At 44.1% G+C, this 20,054-nt stretch overlaps 1 protein-coding gene across 1 annotated transcript in view; it reads left to right on the top strand.

The window, feature by feature from the left end:
- Window positions 1-229: 229 nt before the first annotated feature.
- LOC120937033 (cyclic GMP-AMP synthase-like) overlaps window positions 230-20,054 on the top strand; it is a 37,713-nt gene continuing 17,888 nt past the window's right edge. Inside the window, exons 1-3 of the mRNA XM_040349954.1 lie at window positions 230-1,135; window positions 7,615-7,840; window positions 16,447-16,677. Coding sequence (XP_040205888.1) covers window positions 305-1,135; window positions 7,615-7,840; window positions 16,447-16,677 — 1,288 coding nt within the window. The 5' untranslated portion in view covers window positions 230-304. The remainder of the gene's footprint in view (window positions 1,136-7,614; window positions 7,841-16,446; window positions 16,678-20,054) is intronic.

Below are 20,054 nucleotides of genomic sequence, written 5' to 3'. Positions count from 1 at the left end.
GGCTTCTGGTGTACATTTTTAGTAGTTAGAGACATGTCTTTGTTGCTTGTACACTTTCTTTCAATAATAATTTCAGATTAGGAACTGCCAAAGTAGAATTAATACATTTCTAAGGCAGTTTTTTTCCGTGATGCAGACAATAGGTCACATTTTCAGTTTCGTTTCTCTCTTTCCTATGCCTCTGGGGTGGGAGTGATCTTTACAAGAAAATTAATATAAAAGAGGAAGCACTTAATTTCGTAGTGTATTTGTCAGGAAGACGTGAGACCTGAAACAAGGCATAAAACACGACGCACAGCAAAAAATGGCAACTCGCCCAAAGAAACGAGGTGGCAATTCAACTGATTCAGGCAAAGACAGACATTCAAGAGAGATGCAGGAATCTAAATTATCTACATGCTCAGAGTTTCAACATTCTATTTCTGGTCACTCTGATGGTAATGGGAAAGCAAAACAAAAGACTCAACAACCCGGTAAGAAGAATAACTCAGCATCTACGGTCAGTGGCACAGATATCCATGTAAAAACTACGAGTGAATTCCTTGTTAAATGCAGTGCAAAGAATAAAAAGGAGGAGATACTCCAACATACAGCAAGTGGACAAAATGAAACCAAACCAAGTGTGAGTATGAAAGCAAAGGAGACTACCTCTAAAAGCTGCAGAAGAACAAAATCAGTGGAACAAAATGATCCTGGAATATCTCTGGATCAATTGGACAATGGTCATTTCCATCCAAAGGCGCCAAAGGAGACTAACTTTAATCAGGGGAGAAGATCAAAAACAACAGAACTACATGATCTGGATGCAAAAACTAGGATAGACCACTGCATGGAAAAAAATGTCCCCAAAAGAAGAGATAGCAAAATAAATGAGAATGAAGACACGTATAACTCTGCCAGAGATAGAGATGAGATTATAAGCCAAGCAAGCAGAAGAGACAGTTTGCCAAACTCCAACCTTTCCAAGCACTTGAAAAATGCAGTGGAAAGTTTGAGAATGAAGATGGGTGACATCTCCAAAGCAGCAGAGAAAGTTAACAAGATCATAGAGTTAATGATCGAGTCTACTAAAAGCCACCCTCTATTTAAGAGCATGAAAAAAATGTCAACAGGGAGTTACTACGAAGGCTTAAAGGTAATAAATATACTTTGGTTTTTATAATAAATATTTCACAATGCAAAATATTTTCTTCGCACTAGTGAGAGATTTAGAAAGAAATCACCGTAACCCCTGAAGCAGAAAACTTATAAAAATAACATTAAATTTGCATAATTTTCTAATAGCTGGCTTGGAGTCCTAGAGGTGAATACCATAGCATTGCTGCAATGAGGTCCTGACTAGTTCTAACAGGTACAGATCATTTGGATAGAGGCATATATTTCACAGTTCTCTGTTCAGCATTCCCTTGGTTTCCTCCCACAATTCAAAAACAATGAGCATGAGCCTTTACTAGTGTATATTTATGTGACTTCTATGTAAACTGCTAGTTGCAGGTATAATTTTTCTATCTTCGTTGCAATATATTCATAAAATAAAAACACACATACATTATAGCAGCTATGAATGCTTCTTGTAATTTTCATCATTCTGCATAAATATTTGTGTGTGCCTAGTGCATGTTTAAAGAGTAACTCCACACTTGTTGAGAAAAAAAAAACATTCCCCTCTGGGTGATCTATATACATTGCAAGGATTTTAACAAACTTTGTTGCAGATTCCTACCTTTTGCTATTCTGAAGTAAATCACAGATTGTTTGTGTCCATGTGCAGAATGAAAGTGTATGGGAGTGGGTTCATAATTATCAATCAGCTGCTGCACTTGCAGGGCTCTAACAAGGAAAATTGCCGGGTCTGCATCCCTTTGTGATTTCCCATTGGGAGTATCTCACCAAAAATTGAATTTGTGTTGCAGGGGATGACTGAAATCCAACTTGCATCTTGGTGCAGACTTCTGGGAAAATCCACAAGCCAATTACACAAGCAGAAAACTATGTTTATGGGGGCGTTCTGTGTACAGAACTCCTCCAGGAAGCCATATTGCATTGTATTGCTGAAAATTGCAGCACTGCAGATTGAAAAAGGAGTCATTTTTAATATCATCCAATTACAATATGACTTGTATTGCAATTGTATACGCTATATTATTATTTTTTAATTTGCCATTTTTCCCCCCACTAAAGTGGAGTTACCCTTTAACAGACCTTAGTAACTGCAGCAAAAAGTATACTGTACAAACGTGAAGTGTGTCATCTTGCAAGCAAGTTAATATATACAGTACATCTACACACACACACCATTATTTCAAAAAATTGACAACTTATTTTTTTTTTAAACTGCTCTAATTTAAAACTGAACTTCAGCCAACATTTCCTTCCCACCCCCTGCCCTCCTGATACCTCGAGCAACCTTTTACAAACAATGCTTTAGACAGCCTTTAATCCTGCAGTATTTCAGTTCTTTATTTGTTCCTGCAAAGTCATGGCTTCATCCTCATCCCTTCAGTGAGAGCTGTTCTAATGCTGGTCATTAGAACAGCTCTCACTGTTCCTGGGCATCCCTTGTAGCACTGCATTGGATGTAAGGATGCTGAGGAACAGTCCACAGTGGGAGCATTGGGAACCCCTATGTACCAGAGGAGTAGGATAGAGGAAAGAGTAACCGCTCAGATGAAACAAAGAGCCCTCTGACTGGATACAAACCATGGGTGCCGGCAATGCAATGATAATGAAAAAATATAGAGGAAAACTTGGACAGCCGCACTCCAAAAAACGTTCCTTTTATTAAAACTGGTCACAAAAAAAGCTATTATAGTAAGTGTCACCGGCGCAAAAGAAATGAAAAAAAACGTGATCTGCTGCAGTACTGTGTAGACCCTAAAAAGGGTTAAATGTGCATATAAAAGAAAAGTGTTACTGCGCTGATCTAATTTATCCAGAGAATTCAATCTCTGGAGGTGTGAACTGTAAACTGGTTTAGTGCACTATCAACCATATGTGACATATATTATATCAAGAACTGAATATACCCAATACTCAGTATAGATAAACTTATGCGGATCAATTAGTCTAAATACAAACAATCTATAAAAAATATATATATTATGCAAGTGTTACAATAAACTCAATGCTTTAAACATGACCCCAAAAAGATTTTTTGGTTGGTTTTTCAGCCTACACATCTATATGCCATAGTACTCCTGTGTAGGGAAAAAAATGGCTGCTGATGCTACTCTAAGCTGACCAATAGTGAAAACAATCATAAAATAAAGTGAAATAAAATCAAAACAAATCAGAAAAACCCAAACAAAAAAATAAATAAAAAAATGTGCAATGTGCCAGCTGCACTGAAAATAGTCCAATGACAGACAGTCTTGCTTTTACACAATAGATTCCAATGGGCCTGATGACGCAATAGCGAAACGTGTAGAGGCTGTCTGGACACACACACGGAGGGAGAAGCACGCCAGGATTCCTTGTAGAAATACATGTGGAGAGTAGCGGGGTATGGCTGGCTCCCAGTTGATGGTGGCTTCACATGTGGACTCTCTGACCAGAAGTGCATTCTTTGATTAAAAGTGCCTGAGTTAAAAACCAGGTCTTCATTATTTTTTTCAATCACTGATCCAGAACAAGCTTGCAGCTAATAAAGTTGGAACTCTTGATATATAGATTCAGCGGTGCAGCAGGTGCCCTCATCTTAGTCTGCTCACCCCAGGGATAGTGAGAGCAGGACGCTCTCAAACGAGTCGGCTCTCCCCAGGGATAGTGCAGCCAGGCAGGGTCCTCCCAGCTCTCGGCTGCTGCATACACAGCACAAAAAAACAGGACTCCCACCCCCCCCGCCAATTGATCCAGGGTTGCACCGATCACTGTTAAGGGGTCAGGAAGGAATTTTTTCCCCCGATCGCTGCAGATTGGCACAGCACGCCTGGGGTTTTTCGCCTTCCTCTGGACCAATCGGGGAGAGAAGACTCAACGAGTGACGGCTCACTTGGACAGTCTTCCACCCATCACCATATAAGACCCCCCCAATCAACATTACTTCCCTGCGACCATGGGTTACCTAAAATACTCTGCAGAAACCATCCAGGAACTACAACCATTTGCCTCTATACTCCCAGTTGTCACCAAAAAAGCTCTAAGGAATGAGCGACTGTTGAGAATCAATCGACGATCAACAGTCAAAAACTATGCGCAGGTACCCCAGCCCAAGCGCATAATATGCGCTTTGGTCAACACAAGATCGGCAGTAAAACACCAACAAGAAATCTATGATTTCATCCTTCAACACGATCTAGACTGCCTCTTCATCACAGAGAGCTGGCTGACAGCCGACTGCAACACCATTCTAGCAGAATTGGTGCCAGCAAATTATCGCATTCAAATGCAAAACAGAGTGGGGCAAAGAGGGGGGGGCCTGGCGGTGATCCACAAGACTCACCTCTCGATCACCAAACCAGTCCTTCAAAACTCGCTTCCATTCATGGAAACCCTCACTGGACCCTGTAGCCAACACCTGCATCGACCATCTGGAAGGATTAGGTCTGCAGCAACTAATACAAGGCCCCACTCATGCCTCAGGCCATACGCTCAATCTCATTTTCAAACAAGATTTGGAAATTGACGTCCTGGGAAATGAGCCGCAACCATGGACCGATCACCATGCCATCAAATTCACAATCACCAAAAATGCCAGCCCAAAAAAAACGACAAAACCGGTGACAACTCACTGGACTAGATCTCAGAAGAAGCTCCACTCGGAACTCTTCAAAACAACACTAGGGAACAAAATAAAAACCACCCAACAAAAACAAACAGCCACAGAAACACTTGACGCCATCAACAAGGCGCTACTACAGTCAGCTGACTTAGTAGCACCAAAACGCAAAACTTGCATCCGGAAAAACAACTCCAGCTGGTTTAATGACCAGCTGACGTTGCTAAAGCAAGAGCGTAGAAGAGCAGAAGCTGCGTGGAAAAGGTGCTCTTCAGATAAAAACCACACCATTTACAAGATAATAACAAAGAAATATCACAAAGAAATCTTCACGGCCAAAAAAAATCATTTCTCCAACATCATCGCAAATGCCCTTAACCGCCCCCGAGAACTCTTCAAGCTGGTCACTCAGACCATGAATCCAGCTTGTTTAGAGGCCCCCAATTCTGATTCACAAGAATTTTGCAACGAATTATCGGATTATTTCATTAACAAAATTGAAAAAATCCGTTAAAGTGTTCAGCAAAATGGAACCGTCACCAACTCCCCCCCAAATCACAAACCTAATACCCACATAAATCCGTCGCAACCACCAAAGTTCACTCTAAAACCCATTTCCATCGATATACTGGCACCAGCTATCACGCAGCTCATTAACCAATCATTCAAGGAGGGCATGGTGCCCACCTTGCTAAAACAAGGTACAATAAAACCAATTAAAAAAAAAACTACCCTCGACCCCAAAGACCCAAACAACCGGAGGCCCATAACAGCTCTAAATGTCTTCTCCAAGGTAATGGAGAAAGTAGTTGTACAACAGCTGCAACTGCATTTAGACACCCATAAATTACTCGATCCGTTTCAATCAGGCTTACGTCCGGGTCACGGAACAGAAACGTCGCTGCTTAAAATATGGGATGACGCTCTAGAGGCCGCAGACGAAGGAGAATCTTGTCTCCTGATACTGCTGGACCTAAGCGTGGCTTTTGACACTGTAGACCACGGACTACTACTGGCTAGGCTAGCTGAAGTAGCCGGAGTCGCTGAATGTGTTTTACCCTGGTTCTCCTCCTTCTTGGAAAACCGATCACAAATAGTGAAACTGGGGTCTTTCACTTCTGAAAAACGTACGGTTTAATGCGGAGTCCCTCAGGGATCTCCCTTATCGCCCGTATTGTTTAATATCTATCTTCGCCCTCTCTTTGAAATCATCAGTAACCAGAAGTTACTTTACCACTCCTATGCAGACGACACACAACTGTATTTCCGCATCTGCAACAAAAAGGATCATTCTCTTGGACTAGAGAAATGCCTCACTCTAATAGATAACTGGATGACAAACAGTTATCTTAAACTCAATGGTTCGAAAACAGAACTTCTCCTGTTTCACGCTAACCGGAAAAATCACCCCGCGTCAACATGGACTCCCCCACCCATTCTGGGTAAAACTATCACCCCTAGCACCAAAGTCAAAAGTCTCGGAGTCATTTTCGATACCTACATGACAATGGATGCACAAATAGGGTCAGTAGATCCCACCATCTGCTGCGCCTACTACGCAGACTCATGCCCTTTATCCCGAAAGAGGATATTGCAGTCGTGGTGGGAACAATCATCAATTCCAGACTCGACTACGCAAATGCCCTCTATCTAGGACTCCCCAAATACCAAATCACTCGTCTGCAAGTCGTTCAAAATACGGCCGCTCGACTAGTGACTGGGAAAAAAACATGGGAATCAATCTCACCTTCACTGAGATCCCTTAATTGGTTGCCAGTAAAAGACAGAATCACTTTCAAGGCACTCTGTCTAATACATAAGTGTATTCAAGGCAACGCCCCCCAATATCTATGCGAAAAAATAAAAGCCCATAACCCCAATCGCATTCTGCGATCCACCAATCAAAACCTCCTCCAGATACCCAAGGCCAGATACAAGTCCAAAGGAGATCGAAGATTTGCAGTCCAGGGACCTCGCCTGTGGAATGCACTACCAACCACCATCCGACTGGAGTCGGACCACTTGGCCTTCAGGAGAAAGATTAAAACCCATCTCTTCTGAGGTCAAGGGGTTCCTTACCCATGAAATGGATACAGCGCCCAGAGGCGATTCAGTTCGCATGTGTTGCGCTTTACAAGTCTCTCTCTCTCACACCTTCTAAGACGCCAATTAAATGCTGGTCAGCGGCTTTTAACGGTTGACACTGTTTTGATTTGATTTCACTTTATTTCATGATTGTTTTCACTATTGGTCAGCTTGGAGTAGCATCAGCAGCCATTTTTTTCCCTACACAGGAGTACTATGGCATATAGATGTGTAGGCTGACAAACCAACCAAAAAATCTTTTTGGGGTCACGTTTAAAGCATTGAGTTAATTGTAACACTTGCATAATATATATATTTTTTATAGATTGTTTGTATTTAGACTAATTGATCCGCATAAGTTTATCTATACTGAGTATATTCAGTTCTTGATATTATATTTGTCACATATGGTTGATAGTGCACTAAACCAGTTCACACCTCCAGAGATTGAATTCTCTGGATAAATTAGATCAGCGCAGTAACACTTTACTTTTATATGCACAAAAAAAGCTATGATTAAGCACTGTGTAACGATGTGAAACGTGTCAGCTTCTGTTCTAATTTTTGCTGTGGCATATATTTTTTGTGACCAGTTTTAATAAAAGGAACGTTTTTTGGAGTGCGGCTGTCCAAGTTTTCCTCTATATTTTTGCATTTCCGGAGGAGTGGAGTACCAGGTGAGTGAAATTGCTTTTCTGTTCTCTAGATGGAACTAAGCACTTATCCGGAGGGTTGTTGGGTTATGTGGAAGTGAGGTTTAAAGCTATAAGAAAAATACATTGAACATAAAATAAATTCTCCCTTTTCTCCAGATATCAAACCCAAATGAATTTGACATCATGCTGAACATTTCATTTGAGAGTTACCACACAATTGAGTTGACAAGTATTGATGAGGGTGGTGCTTTCTACACGCTAGCATTTAAAAAGCGGAAACCATCAGCCATGACTCCATACATTGATGGTGAAGGAAATATACTGGCCAAACATATCTTGGATGAATTCAGAACTCTGGTCAAAAATGTCCTTAAACAGTCAGGTATGAAAAAATTCCTGTACATCTATGCCTGTGTATAAAACATGATTATTAAAAGCCAGATAGATTAGACAGAATATCTCATTCCAGTTTATGGCCCGGATTCAGAAAGGACATACGACGGCGTATCTCAAGATACGCCGTCGTATGTCCGAATGAGCGCCGTCGTATCTATGCGACTGATTCCTAAAATCAGTTGCGCTTGAATTCGACCAAGATACGACTGACGTAAGTCTCCTACGCCGTCATATCTTGGGTGCATATTTACGCTGGCCGCTTCCGTATATTTCCGCGTTGAATATGCAAATGAGGTAGATACGCCGATTCAGAACGTTGCTCTGATGCTGTATATGCAAAAATAAATTGCAGCAGAAAGGTGAGAAGGGTGGCATCTTCTTTTGACTTTTTATATATGGGACACTGGGGACTGTCAAAGCGATTACCCTTTCTAATTAGTGTAGAATATACACACAAACACACACACACACACACACACACACACATTATATATATATATATATATATATATAATGGATATTTACCGTATAAGGCGACCCGAATATAAGCCAAGGCACCTAATTTTACCACAAAAAATTGGGAAAACGTATTGAAAACTTATTGACTCGAGTATAAGCCTAGGGTGAGAATGCAGCAGCTACTGTAAGTGGAAAAGAGGGTCAACAATGCCCATCTGCATCCTCACTGTGCCCATATGCAGCCTCACTATGCCCATCTGCAGCCTCACTTCTTTCCTCCATATTATAAGATAACCATATCGCACTGGAAGCAAAGCTCTGGTCTCCATATTATACGATACAGATATAAGATGCACATATTATACTGTAAAGCTCTGTCTATAGTGTAATTAAACTGTCTGTTGTGATGGGAAGTTGCAGTGTCCTTGGTGACTTAATGTGATTTTTATCTATGGTGATACATTATTTTTCAAGGCACCTGCTTGTGGTTATGATCACGAAGAGAACTGCACATTTTCTTGCAGTTGAGAGGCTTTTTATTATACCCTAATGGTTTATCCAGCTTTTGCATACCTGATCAGCCGTGTTATTGCTCAGATGGCGGTGCTCCAGTGTAAATAAGCACCGCCTCCTCCTCCAGGTCCGTGATAGGGGAACACTCAGTTTCCCAGCAGTGAGTCAGTGTTAATTTTTCCACCTATCACGTATGTTCTCTCATCCTCGTCCGTGGGACGAGGATGTCCGTGATAGGCGGAATCACACGGGCTAATCTCACTGCTGGGAAACTAAGTGTTTCCCTATCATGGACCAGGACGAGGAGGAGGTGGGGCTTTTTTACACTGGAGCGCCGCCGTCTGAGCAATGACACAGGCTGATCTGCTCAGACAGCTGGGAAAGAAGGAGGAGGCACGGCTTTTCACTGCTGGGAAAGGAGGAGGAGGCGCGGCTTTTTTACACTGGTCGACTGGGAGCATGACACGGGCTGATCAGGTATGCAATGGGCACAAACTCGAGTATCAGCCGAGGGGTGCATTTTCAGCACAAAAAAAAGTGCTGAAAAACTTGGCTTATACTCGAGTATATATATATATATATATATCAGTGTTTCAACTCCAGTCCTCAAGGCGCCCCAACAGGTTATGTTTTAAGAATTTCCCTCAGATGAAATGGCTGTGGTAATTACTAAGGCATTGAAACTGATCTAATCACCTGTGCAAAATAATGGAAAGCCTGAAAACATGACCTGTTGGGGCGCCTTGAGGACTGGAGTTGAGAAACACTGATTATATATATATATATATATATATAGATGTATATATACACAAACTCACACACACAGTATCTCACAAAAGTGAGTACACCCCTCAAGTTAACCGGCGTGGCTACACGACATATGCAGTCTCCTTTGCTTCCCTGCATGTCTGCTGTGCTGCACGTATATATCCTATGAACATCACCAACATACACCTGAGGAGATCTACTGAGACTGGTCGTATTGGTCGGATTTATATAATGCTGGTAATTGCTACAATCTGGTGAGTACAACACCATAAGGGGAGCACGACAGAGTGAAATTTGGATTATCTGATTATCTGATTGGTGTCCTTTTTTTCCCACAAATAGAGCTTTCTTTGGGTGGTATTTAATCACCTCTGCGATTTTTTTTTTGCGCAACAACTAAAAAAAGACTGATTTTTTTTTTTTTAAATTACGTTTTTATTTTTTTCAGAATTTTTTTTTGTAAATAAGTTTTCTCTTTCAATTACGGGCACTGATATACATTGATGATGTAGTACTGATGGGCACAGATGAGGTGGCACTGATTGGCAGCGCTGGTATGTGGCACTGATGGGCACACATAGGCGGCACTGATGGGCACACATAGGCGGCACTGATGGGCGGCACTGATGGGCACTCATGGGCGGCACAGATGGGCACTCATGGGCGGCACTTATGGGTGGCACTGATGGATACTTATGGGTGGCACAGATGGGCACTGATAGGTGGGCACTGGGCATGGATGGGCACTGATGAACACTGTGGGGCAGCACTGATTTATCCATGTTGCCAGTCAGCGCCCATTTGTGGGCACCGATTGGCATCTTTTTTATTTTTTAATGCTCTTTTTTTTTCTCCCCAATGACTTTTTTTTTTGCCCCCTTTTTTTTTTGTTTGCCTTTCCCTGGTGGTCCAGGGTGGCGATCCGAGGGGGGGCTGCGCTGATAAAGAATCAGCGTGAACCCCCCCCTGTCAGGAGAGCCGCCGATCGGCTCTCCTCTACTCGCGTCTGTCAGACGCGAGTGAGGAAGAGCCATCAACGGCTCTTCCTGTTTACATCGTGATCAGCCGTGATTGGACACGGCTGATCACATGGTAAAGAGCCTCCGCCGGAGGCTCTTTACCGAGATCGGAGATGCAGGGTGTCAGACTGACACCCCGCATCACTGATCGCTGCGCGCCCCAACGGGAACGCGCGGCATGAAATCCTGCAGGACGTCCAGTCAGGATTTCAGAACCACTTCCCGGACGTAAATCCCCTATGGACCGGGCGGGAAGTGGTTAAATTTGGTAAAAAAATAATTGAATTTGAGACAAACAGGCAACACATTCGTCTCAACAACGTGCACCTAGTACTGTTACATAATGTATTAATCCAACAAATGTGATTGCTTGCTGGTTCTACCTCTTAAACACACAGCTCCCGGTCCTGTCAGGGGGAGAAATTACTGTTCGCTGTTCATACAATGTATGAACAGCGATCTGTCATTTCCCCAAGTCAGTCCCACCCCCCTTCAGTTAGAACACACCTAGGGAACATAATTAACCCCTTCCTCACCCCCTAGTGTTAACCCCTTCCCTGCCAGTGAATTTTTTACAGTAATCAATGCATTTTTATAGCACTGATCACTATAAAAATGCCAATGGTCCCAAAAAAGTGTCCGAAGTGTCCGCCATAAGGTCGCAGTACCAATAAAAATCGCTGATCGCTGCCATTACTAGTAAAAAAAAATATTAATAAAAATGCCATAAAACTATGCCCTATTTTGTAGATGCTATAACTTTTGCGCAAACCAATCAATAAACGCTTACTGCGATTTTTTTTACGAAAAATATGTAGAAGAATACGTATCGACCTTAACTGAGAAAACAAATTGTTTTTTTATATGGCCGCTCGCTGTATCACGGGAGCTTGCCCACAAGGACTACACACAATGCGAGCTCTCTCGCATGAATGTGTGTAGTTCTTGCGGGGAGGACCAGAGACAGCTGCCGAGGGACCCCAGAAGACGTGGATCGGGGCCACACTGTGCAAAATGATCTGCACAATGGAGTAAAGTATAACATGTTTGTTATTTATTTATTTTTAATTAAAAAAAATTGTTTACAACCCCTTTAAGTGTTGTCTCAGAATTGTATTACATGTGAAGGATAAAAGTTATTAAAACAGCAAAATTAATTAAGGGACATAGATATTATGGAGAAAAATAAAAGTGGTGTTTCTGGGAAAATTGAAAAGCATTTCAATAAACCATGTTTTCTGATGCTGCTCCTCTTTCCTTTTTATAGTGGCTCTTAGGTACAGTGGAACCTTGGATTACGAGCATAATCCATTCCAGGAGTATACTCGTAATCCAAAGTACTCGCATATCAAAGCGCGTTTCACTATTGAAGTCAATGGAAACTAAAATAATTTGTTCCGCATTGACTTCAATGGGGTGCAATACCGCATGCGGACAGAGGCGGAGGGGGGCGCCGGAGAGCCTCAGAAATGGCCAAAAAGGCCCGAGGACACTTCGGCAAACCTCAGAAAGACTTCCTACCTGAGATTTGCCGAGGTCAGCCATGCTGTCCTCGGGCCTTTCTGTGAATTTACGAACGGTGCTAATCACTGTGATCGGCGACATTCAGGTCTACTCAGTCGCCCCTCCACCTCAGGCCAAAAGCGGTACTGCACACCGGTTTGGCCTGAATAGTGCTCGTTTTGCAAGACAACACTCACAGTGTCACGTTTGTTTTAAAATACAGTGCTCGTATTGCGAAACGCTTGTTAACCACGTTACTCGCAATCAGAGGTTCCACTGTATTGGGGTAAGGTGCAACAGAAATGCCTCAGGTCAGTTCTGTATTTGAAGGTTGGGCAGTTTAGCCATTATATCTTGAATATTTTCCCAAAGCAGATGTATTAACAAGCAGTCCCCAAAAATGTGAAGGTTCCACGTTACCACTGACCCCTCTAATATAGATATGGAGTGGTGGGGAACATTTTATGTGAGAGGGCACCCTCTACCATCTGGTCAGACGCTTACATCCAGCTTCCAGGAATCTGCTTGAGATGTACAACTTATGCAAAAACAAACAAAAAAAACAACATGAGCCCTTTATTTGTAAGAGTGAGCCCTAGAACATTCTCCCATATACTAAGAAAAGGCAGTGCATACCCTTCACCCAGGCAAGAAAAAAGGTTAATAGGAGATCAAGAGTGCATGCTCCAGGGGCAAAACATCAGTACACCGATTCTCAACAGCAGAACACAGCTTCATTTTGACAGTCTGGGGTTTGATGGCAGAAAGATAGTGTTGGACAGGAAAGGCCTACCAGAAGTTCAGTGGAGGAGTGACATGATCATTGATTGAATTTACAGAAAACTATTTCCACAACACTGTAAACCATACATTGATACTGATAATTGGTTAGTAGCTGGGAAAGACTGAAATAGTGGGTTGACAGACACAGTAGGGAAACCAGCAAAGCTGATAACCAGCGTCATTCCTGTTGGTCCTGCAGAGGAGGATACAGCTTAACCTTAAGAGTATTACCTATTAGTGGGTGGAGCTTTACTGGGTGGGAGTGTAGAGTATTTCCATGGTAAAGTATGTAGTGGTAGCGAGGCCATTTCTTGCTCCAAATCTACCCATCTTAATCCAGTCAAGGACTCTAGCCATATAGACTGCTTGGCAGGGCAGGTCGGGGGGGGGGGGGGACAGGGGCAATTGCCCTCCCCCCTGAGAAAATAGCGAGCAGGCTGTGCTGATGCTGACCATCATCAGCCGTTGCGGACAGGCTCTGTGAAGGGACACAGGTAGAGCTGCAGCTGCGGAGGGATTTCCACCCCTACTTCTCCTCCTTGAGCCGAGCATTCATCTGGCAATGCCCGCTCCTATTGACTAAATTCAGAGCAAATGGCTGGTAAACTTCAACCTAGAGGATTATGGGGCATGTAGTCCCGGATACCAGCAGGCCCCAGGATGATTCCCTGAGAGGACTGAAGACCTCAAAATGCAACCACCCTGTCCTCCCCTCCACCTGGCTACAACCACCCTGTCCTCCCCTCCACCTGGCTACAACCGCCCTGTCCTCCCCTCCACCTGGCTACAACCGCCCTGTCCTCCCCTCCACCTGGCTGCAACCACCCTGTCCTCCCCTCCACCTGGCTGCAACCACCCTGTCCTCTCCTCCACCTGGCTGCAACCACCCTGTAATAATAGAAATAATGCGTTCCAATTATCCTGACACCATATTAACCATGGTGCCGTGATGATTGAAGCGCTGACACCAGCCATTGCCCCTACAAATTGCCCGCAGTGCCCCTCCCGAGATTAGACTCTGGATCGCCCCTGCTGCTTGGTAATATTTGAAGGGGTCTGGGAACCCTATGCCTCCCCTTTCCTTAGGCAAAGCCAAGAGTCAGTATGCAATCCCCTCCACCTGGCTGCAACCACCCTGTCCTCCCCTCCACCTGGCTGCATCCACCCTGTCCTCCCCTCCACCTGGCTGCAACAACCCTGTCCTCCCCTCCAAGTGGCTGCATCCACCCTGTCCTCCCATCCACCTGGCTGCAACCACCCTGTCCTCCCATCCACCTGGCTGCAACCACCCTGTCCTCCCCTCCACCTGGCTGCAACCACCCTGTCCTCCCCTCCACCTGGCTGCATCCACCCTGTCCTCCCCTCCACCTGGCTGCAACAACCCTGTCCTCCCCTCCAAGTGGCTGCATCCACCCTGTCCTCCCATCCACCTGGCTGCAACCACCCTGTCCTCCCATCCACCTGGCTGCAACCACCCTGTCCTCCCCTCCACCTGGCTGCATCCACCCTGTCCTCCCCTCCACCTGGCTACAACCACCCTGTCCTCCCCTCCACCTGGCTACAACCACCCTGTCCTCCCCTCCACCTGGCTACAACCACCCTGTCCTCCCCTCCACCTGGCTACAACCACCCTGTCCTCCCCTCCACCTGGCTGCAACCACCCTGTCCTCCCCTCCACCTGGCTGCAATCACCCTGTCCTCCCCTCCACGTGGCTGCATCCACCCTGTCCTCCCCTCCACCTGGCTGCATCCACCCTGTCCTCCCATCCACCTGGCTGCATGCACCCTGTCCTCCCATCCACCTGGCTAAAACCACTAGACATGTGCACAGCAAAAATTTTCGTTTATTTCTGTTTAGTTTCTGTTCGTTTATCGTGATTCGTAACAAGTCGTAATTTCGTAAGACGTTAGTTATCGTATTCGTACTCTTTAGTATTTTCGTAACACTCTTTTTTCAGTTTCCGTTTTTATGTGTTAGTTTATTTTTCGTTGAATCAAGATTCGTATTTTCGTTATATTTTGTATTCTGCCGCGTTCGTATTTTTAAAATGATTTTATTCGTTCCTTCGTTTTTACGTTAGTTTAATTCTCGTTGTTTTGCTATTCGTATTTACATTATATTTTCCATCATGCCGCATTCGTATTTTCGTAAGAAATATATTTTCGTTGCTTTATGATTATTCGTATTTTCGTGTCTAATTTCCTTTGATTGTAAAAATGTACTTTTGTAGATTTTATTGCATTCGTAATTCTGTTAGAATACATTTTACGTTTATTCGACACACTACTCGTTGCAATTTTGTAATTCGTACTTTACTGTGATTGACTTGACTGTCTTAGTTAGCACACACACCCTGTCTAGAATGAAGTCTGACGTAGAAGAAAACTAAAATATGTCAGATATTACAAATACAAATCTAGAAATTAGATGCACTGCAGTCTAACACAGAAAAAGACACAAGGAGCCAGGAGGTAATGAGAAAGAAGCTCATTGGGGGAAGGAACAAACCTCTTCAAAGGAAAGGGACAGCGCTCAGTGGCTATTGGTCAATGTCCAGAAATATTTCAGTACTAACGAAAGCTAATTTACATTATTTCGTATTTTCGTTGTTTTCATTTCTGTTTTCCAAAGATTCGTAATTTATTTTTCGTTAGTTTTGATTTTTGTTTTTTATTCTTTGTTCGGCATTTCGGTTGTTTTCTTTTCGGTCTTCGAATATTAGTAAGTTTGCATTTTCGGTCATTTTGTTTTTCGTAATTATTTTTTTTGGGTTCGGTATTTTCGTTGTTTCTATGTTTTCGTTGCTTTCATCTTTCGTATCTTCGTTGTTTTTCATATTCGTCATTTTGAAAATATCGTTATTCGTTATTAATTGCGCTAAACCGTTCGTTCATTCGTATGTTAACGAATCAACTAAAATAACGAAAAATTACGGAAAACGTATTCGTAACTTAAAAAATTGCACATGCCTAGCAACCACCCTGTCCTCTCCTCCACCTGGCTGCAACCACCCTGTAATAATAGAAATAATGCGCTTCAATTATCCCGACACCATATTAACCATGGTGCCGTGATGATTGAAGCGCTGACACCAGTCATTGCCCCTACATATTGCCCGCATTGCCCCTCCGGAGATTAGACTCTGGATCGCCCCTGCTGCTTGGTAATATTTGAAGGGGTCTGGGAACCCTATGCCTCCCCTTTCCTTAGGCAAAGCCAAGAGTCAGTATGCAATCCCCCTGGAACCATACGCCATGGAAGAAATTTGTGAATTCTGCTTTGAATGAACAGAGGAGAAACAACATTGAAAAAAATAAATCTGTAATCTGCCTGGTGTGCCAGAGGGCCTATGTTTAGTTGTTCGTCTGCAATTCCATTTTAGACTGATGATTTTGAGATAAAAAAATTCACGTCTGCATGAATGATCTACAGTCTCAAATTCACAAGTAGGTGACTCTTTAGGTAAATATGAAGATTGTGATAGGTTTATTTATGAGACTACCAGATAGCACTTCACAAGTACAAACAGGTCTGTCTTCACAACAGGTAATCCAGCCTCCTTAGAGAGGAAAGACCCTTCAAGCCCTGCAATTACTCTGACTATTTTTAATGAACCTGAGAATATATCGGTGGATCTGGTTCTTGCTCTTCAAATACGACAATGGCCTGAAAGTGCAAGCAATGGAATGAATATTGACGGCTGGCTTGGCACAAAGGTAAAACAAGATTATAGAAAAGAACCATGCTACATGGTAGCCAAACAGAAAGACAAAAAAGGTAAGATGTATGATTGCTTGCTTAGATGTGTAACACTAAGGACATAATTGGAATGCATAAGAATTATTTTATGTTCTAGTTAAGTAAAGCCAGTCTTGTGAACTTGGCACCCCTGCCAGACAGCACAGCCAGTGTATAAATGAAAGAGAATTGAAACACTAGTGAAGTCATAGCCTCTTTTACACGTTCAAACTGTTAAAAGGACAGAATTGGCTGAGTTCTGTTCCTCCCTCTGCTGTACAGAGGCCAATAGGAAGGTAATATAAAAATTAGGGCTGGACAAATTAAAGATTAATTCCTCGATTAATCTTTAATTTTTTTGATCGATCAAAATTCTTTTGATCGATCAAAATTCTTGACGTGACCGGACAGCCTGGACAGTAAGACTTACCCTGCTGGATGCGAGCAAACTGCACCCATTGGATTGAGGTACCTTTGCATCTGTGGAGCAGGAGGATGCATCAGGCTCCATCAGGTGAAGGGGGCAAAAATAACCATTGTTTTCCTGTCCTAAGCAGTTTTGTGCAGACAATTCTTTGTATATCGGCAACATCTGTTCCATGCGAAAGACTGTTCAGTTCTTCAGGGTATATTGTCAATAAAATGCGATCATGTCTGCTTCCAGAAAATGTAAACACTCTGGTATGTCTGCATGACTGGCTAAAGTGATACCTACTTGCCTACTATAAAGTGACTGATAGTCAATATACTAGATAAGTTTTATAATTAAAGTTAAACTAACTTTCTACATTTTTCTTAAAGTTTAATAAGAAAAAATTACTTACATCAGTGCTACAGTTTGAATTTAAAACGTATTTGTGTGAACTGTGAAGTTAAGTCATGGATTGTGAAAACTAACTAGTGTCAGGTGATTGTATATAGTGTATACGACATTTACCACTGACTAATGCAGAGTTGCAATGCAAGGAGATCAGCTCAAAGTAGTTCTATCTGTATGTGCGTTATAATTAATCGAAATTAGTCAATTAATCGATTAAAAAAATAAATCGATTAATTGAACACGAAAATTTTAATCAGTAACAGCCCTAATACAAATATTCTCTCTCTCTCTCCCCACACATAGGGCCAGATCCACAAAGTACTTACGCCGGCGTATCTCGAGATGCGCGGCGTAAGTGTATATATGCGCTGTATCCACAGAACTAGATACGCCAGAAAACAGTCTTCTTCCGACCGACGTAACTTTCCTACGTGGGCGCATATATACGCTGGACGCATCTGGCGCTCCCATTGATTCCCTATGCAAATGAGGGAGATACGGCGATCCACGAACGTACGTGCGCCCGACGCTGGCTATGCGTGCCGCGCGCAAGTTGTACGTCCGGCCTAAAGTTACACCTCATAAAAGCAGGGGTAAGTCAGCAGCAGACATGCACAGGTCAGCCGGAGAGCAGCTGCAGCAGCACTGTTACGGACGAGCTGAGCATCCACACTTGCAGGACAACAATCTGTATGCCAACATGCCAGGGGCATCCGTGGTCATAGCTATACTAATGGCTTCACAGGCGCGTAGGAGGGCACGGGAGAGGATATACCGACTGCGCATAAACGTCTTTGGCATGGGTGATTCGGAGGTGTATCGCATTTTCAGATTCAGCCCTGATGCCATCCTGGAAATAGCCACAGCCCTGCAAGATGACCTCACCAGCCAGACAGATCGCTCACATGCAGTGGAGCCACTGTTCAAGGTACTGGCAACACTCCATTTCCTTGCCAGTGGCTCGTTCCAGTGTACAAGTGGAGTCGTGGCTGGGATGGCACAATCCTCCATGAGCAGATGCATGCACCAGCAGGTTGTCCCCGCAATCCTCCTACGCATGTCCCACCACATCATCAGACCCACCCAGGAGCATCTGCGGCAGAAGGCAATGCAGGATTTCTACAGAATTGCCGGATTCCCATGCACCGTGGGGGCCATTGATTGCACACATGTGGCACTACGGCCCCCCCCCGTGACACAGAGCACTTATACCGCAATCAGAAGCATTGGCATTCCATCAACGTACAGGTGATAGCCGATGCCCAATGCCTCATATGGCACGTCCGTGCCAAACACCCAGGGGCCAGCCAGCTACATATACCGTCAAAGCAACATCCTAAGGGAATTCCAACAGATCGTGTACAGGGAAAAGCTGGCTGGTTGGTGAGTGACATGGGTGTCAGGCATGACTGTCTGACCCCATGATACAAACATCACGAGGGGCACATGCACGACTAACATCCTCCTATCTTTTCCCTTCCAGGTGACTCTGCATATGCACTTGGGCCCCATCTCATGACTCCATTCTGGAATCCCCCAACCAGAGGAGAGAGAAAATACAATGCTGCACACATACGTACCTGTGGCATCCTGAAGTCCCGTTTCCGATGCCTGGATAAGTCCGGGGGGACCCTGTTGTATTCCCCAAACTTCGTGTGCCAGATCATCGGTGCATGTTGCATGCTGCATAACTTTGCCGTGAGAAAGGGCCTGGAGATTGACATACATGATGACCTGACCCCCGAGCCACACAGTCCCCCCCTAACCGAGGCTACCCTGTCTGCTGAGGGAAGAGCAGTCAGGAGATGCCTCACAGTAGGCATCTTTGCACGTTAAACACACATATTCATCATGGCACACGGACAATGCACGCATGCACACCACTGTGGTCCCTAGCTCACACACACCACATCCACATCACATTGGATTAGCCCAAGTCCACCATGCAGGACTTAGGAGCAGCAACGCCGCGCCAAGGCTCCAATTATGTCGCTGTCCATTCATACCACGTTCACACGGTCGTGGGGATAACTTCTCCCCAACGACCGAGGGTGACACCCCTTACTGGCAGGAGTGTCACCCCCCACATTCACACACCAGTCACACTGTAGCAGCACTACTGACCGTGTGCTGGGTCTACAAACAAAAATAACTCACAACCTGAGCATGTAGAAAAAAAAAAAAAAAAAAAACATAACCTGAGCATCCCAAAAAAAAGGCACTCATCTGCTCTTTCGTGGCCCACGCCTGGTGCCACAGCCCTGTCTCCTTAACTGCATGGTGGGAGCCTCAGGTGGGGGGAATCAGGAGGAGGAGGAGCATGCCCTGGTCTCTCCCTGGCTGGCTGCCTGCCCTCCAACGCCAGGGCGATGCGGGCATTGACATCTGTCGCAATCTGCAACAGGATCTCCTCCTTCTTGGCCTGACTGGTGGTGCCACTCTGTGCACCATGGAGGTACACATCATACCTGGACATGGCCCTGATGATCACATCCTTCTCCTGGTCCGAAAAATTAAGCTTCCTCCTCTGCTGCCCAGTAGCTGGAGCAGACATGGCTCTAAAACAAACCGCAAGCAAAAGTACCTTGACTCAGGG

The sequence above is a fragment of the Rana temporaria genome, chromosome 4 (assembly GCF_905171775.1).
Source record: "Rana temporaria chromosome 4, aRanTem1.1, whole genome shotgun sequence".
NCBI lineage: Eukaryota > Metazoa > Chordata > Amphibia > Anura > Ranidae > Rana > Rana temporaria.
Note: the sequence above shows the minus strand (reverse complement) of the source record. Positions and strands in the feature narration are given on the sequence as shown.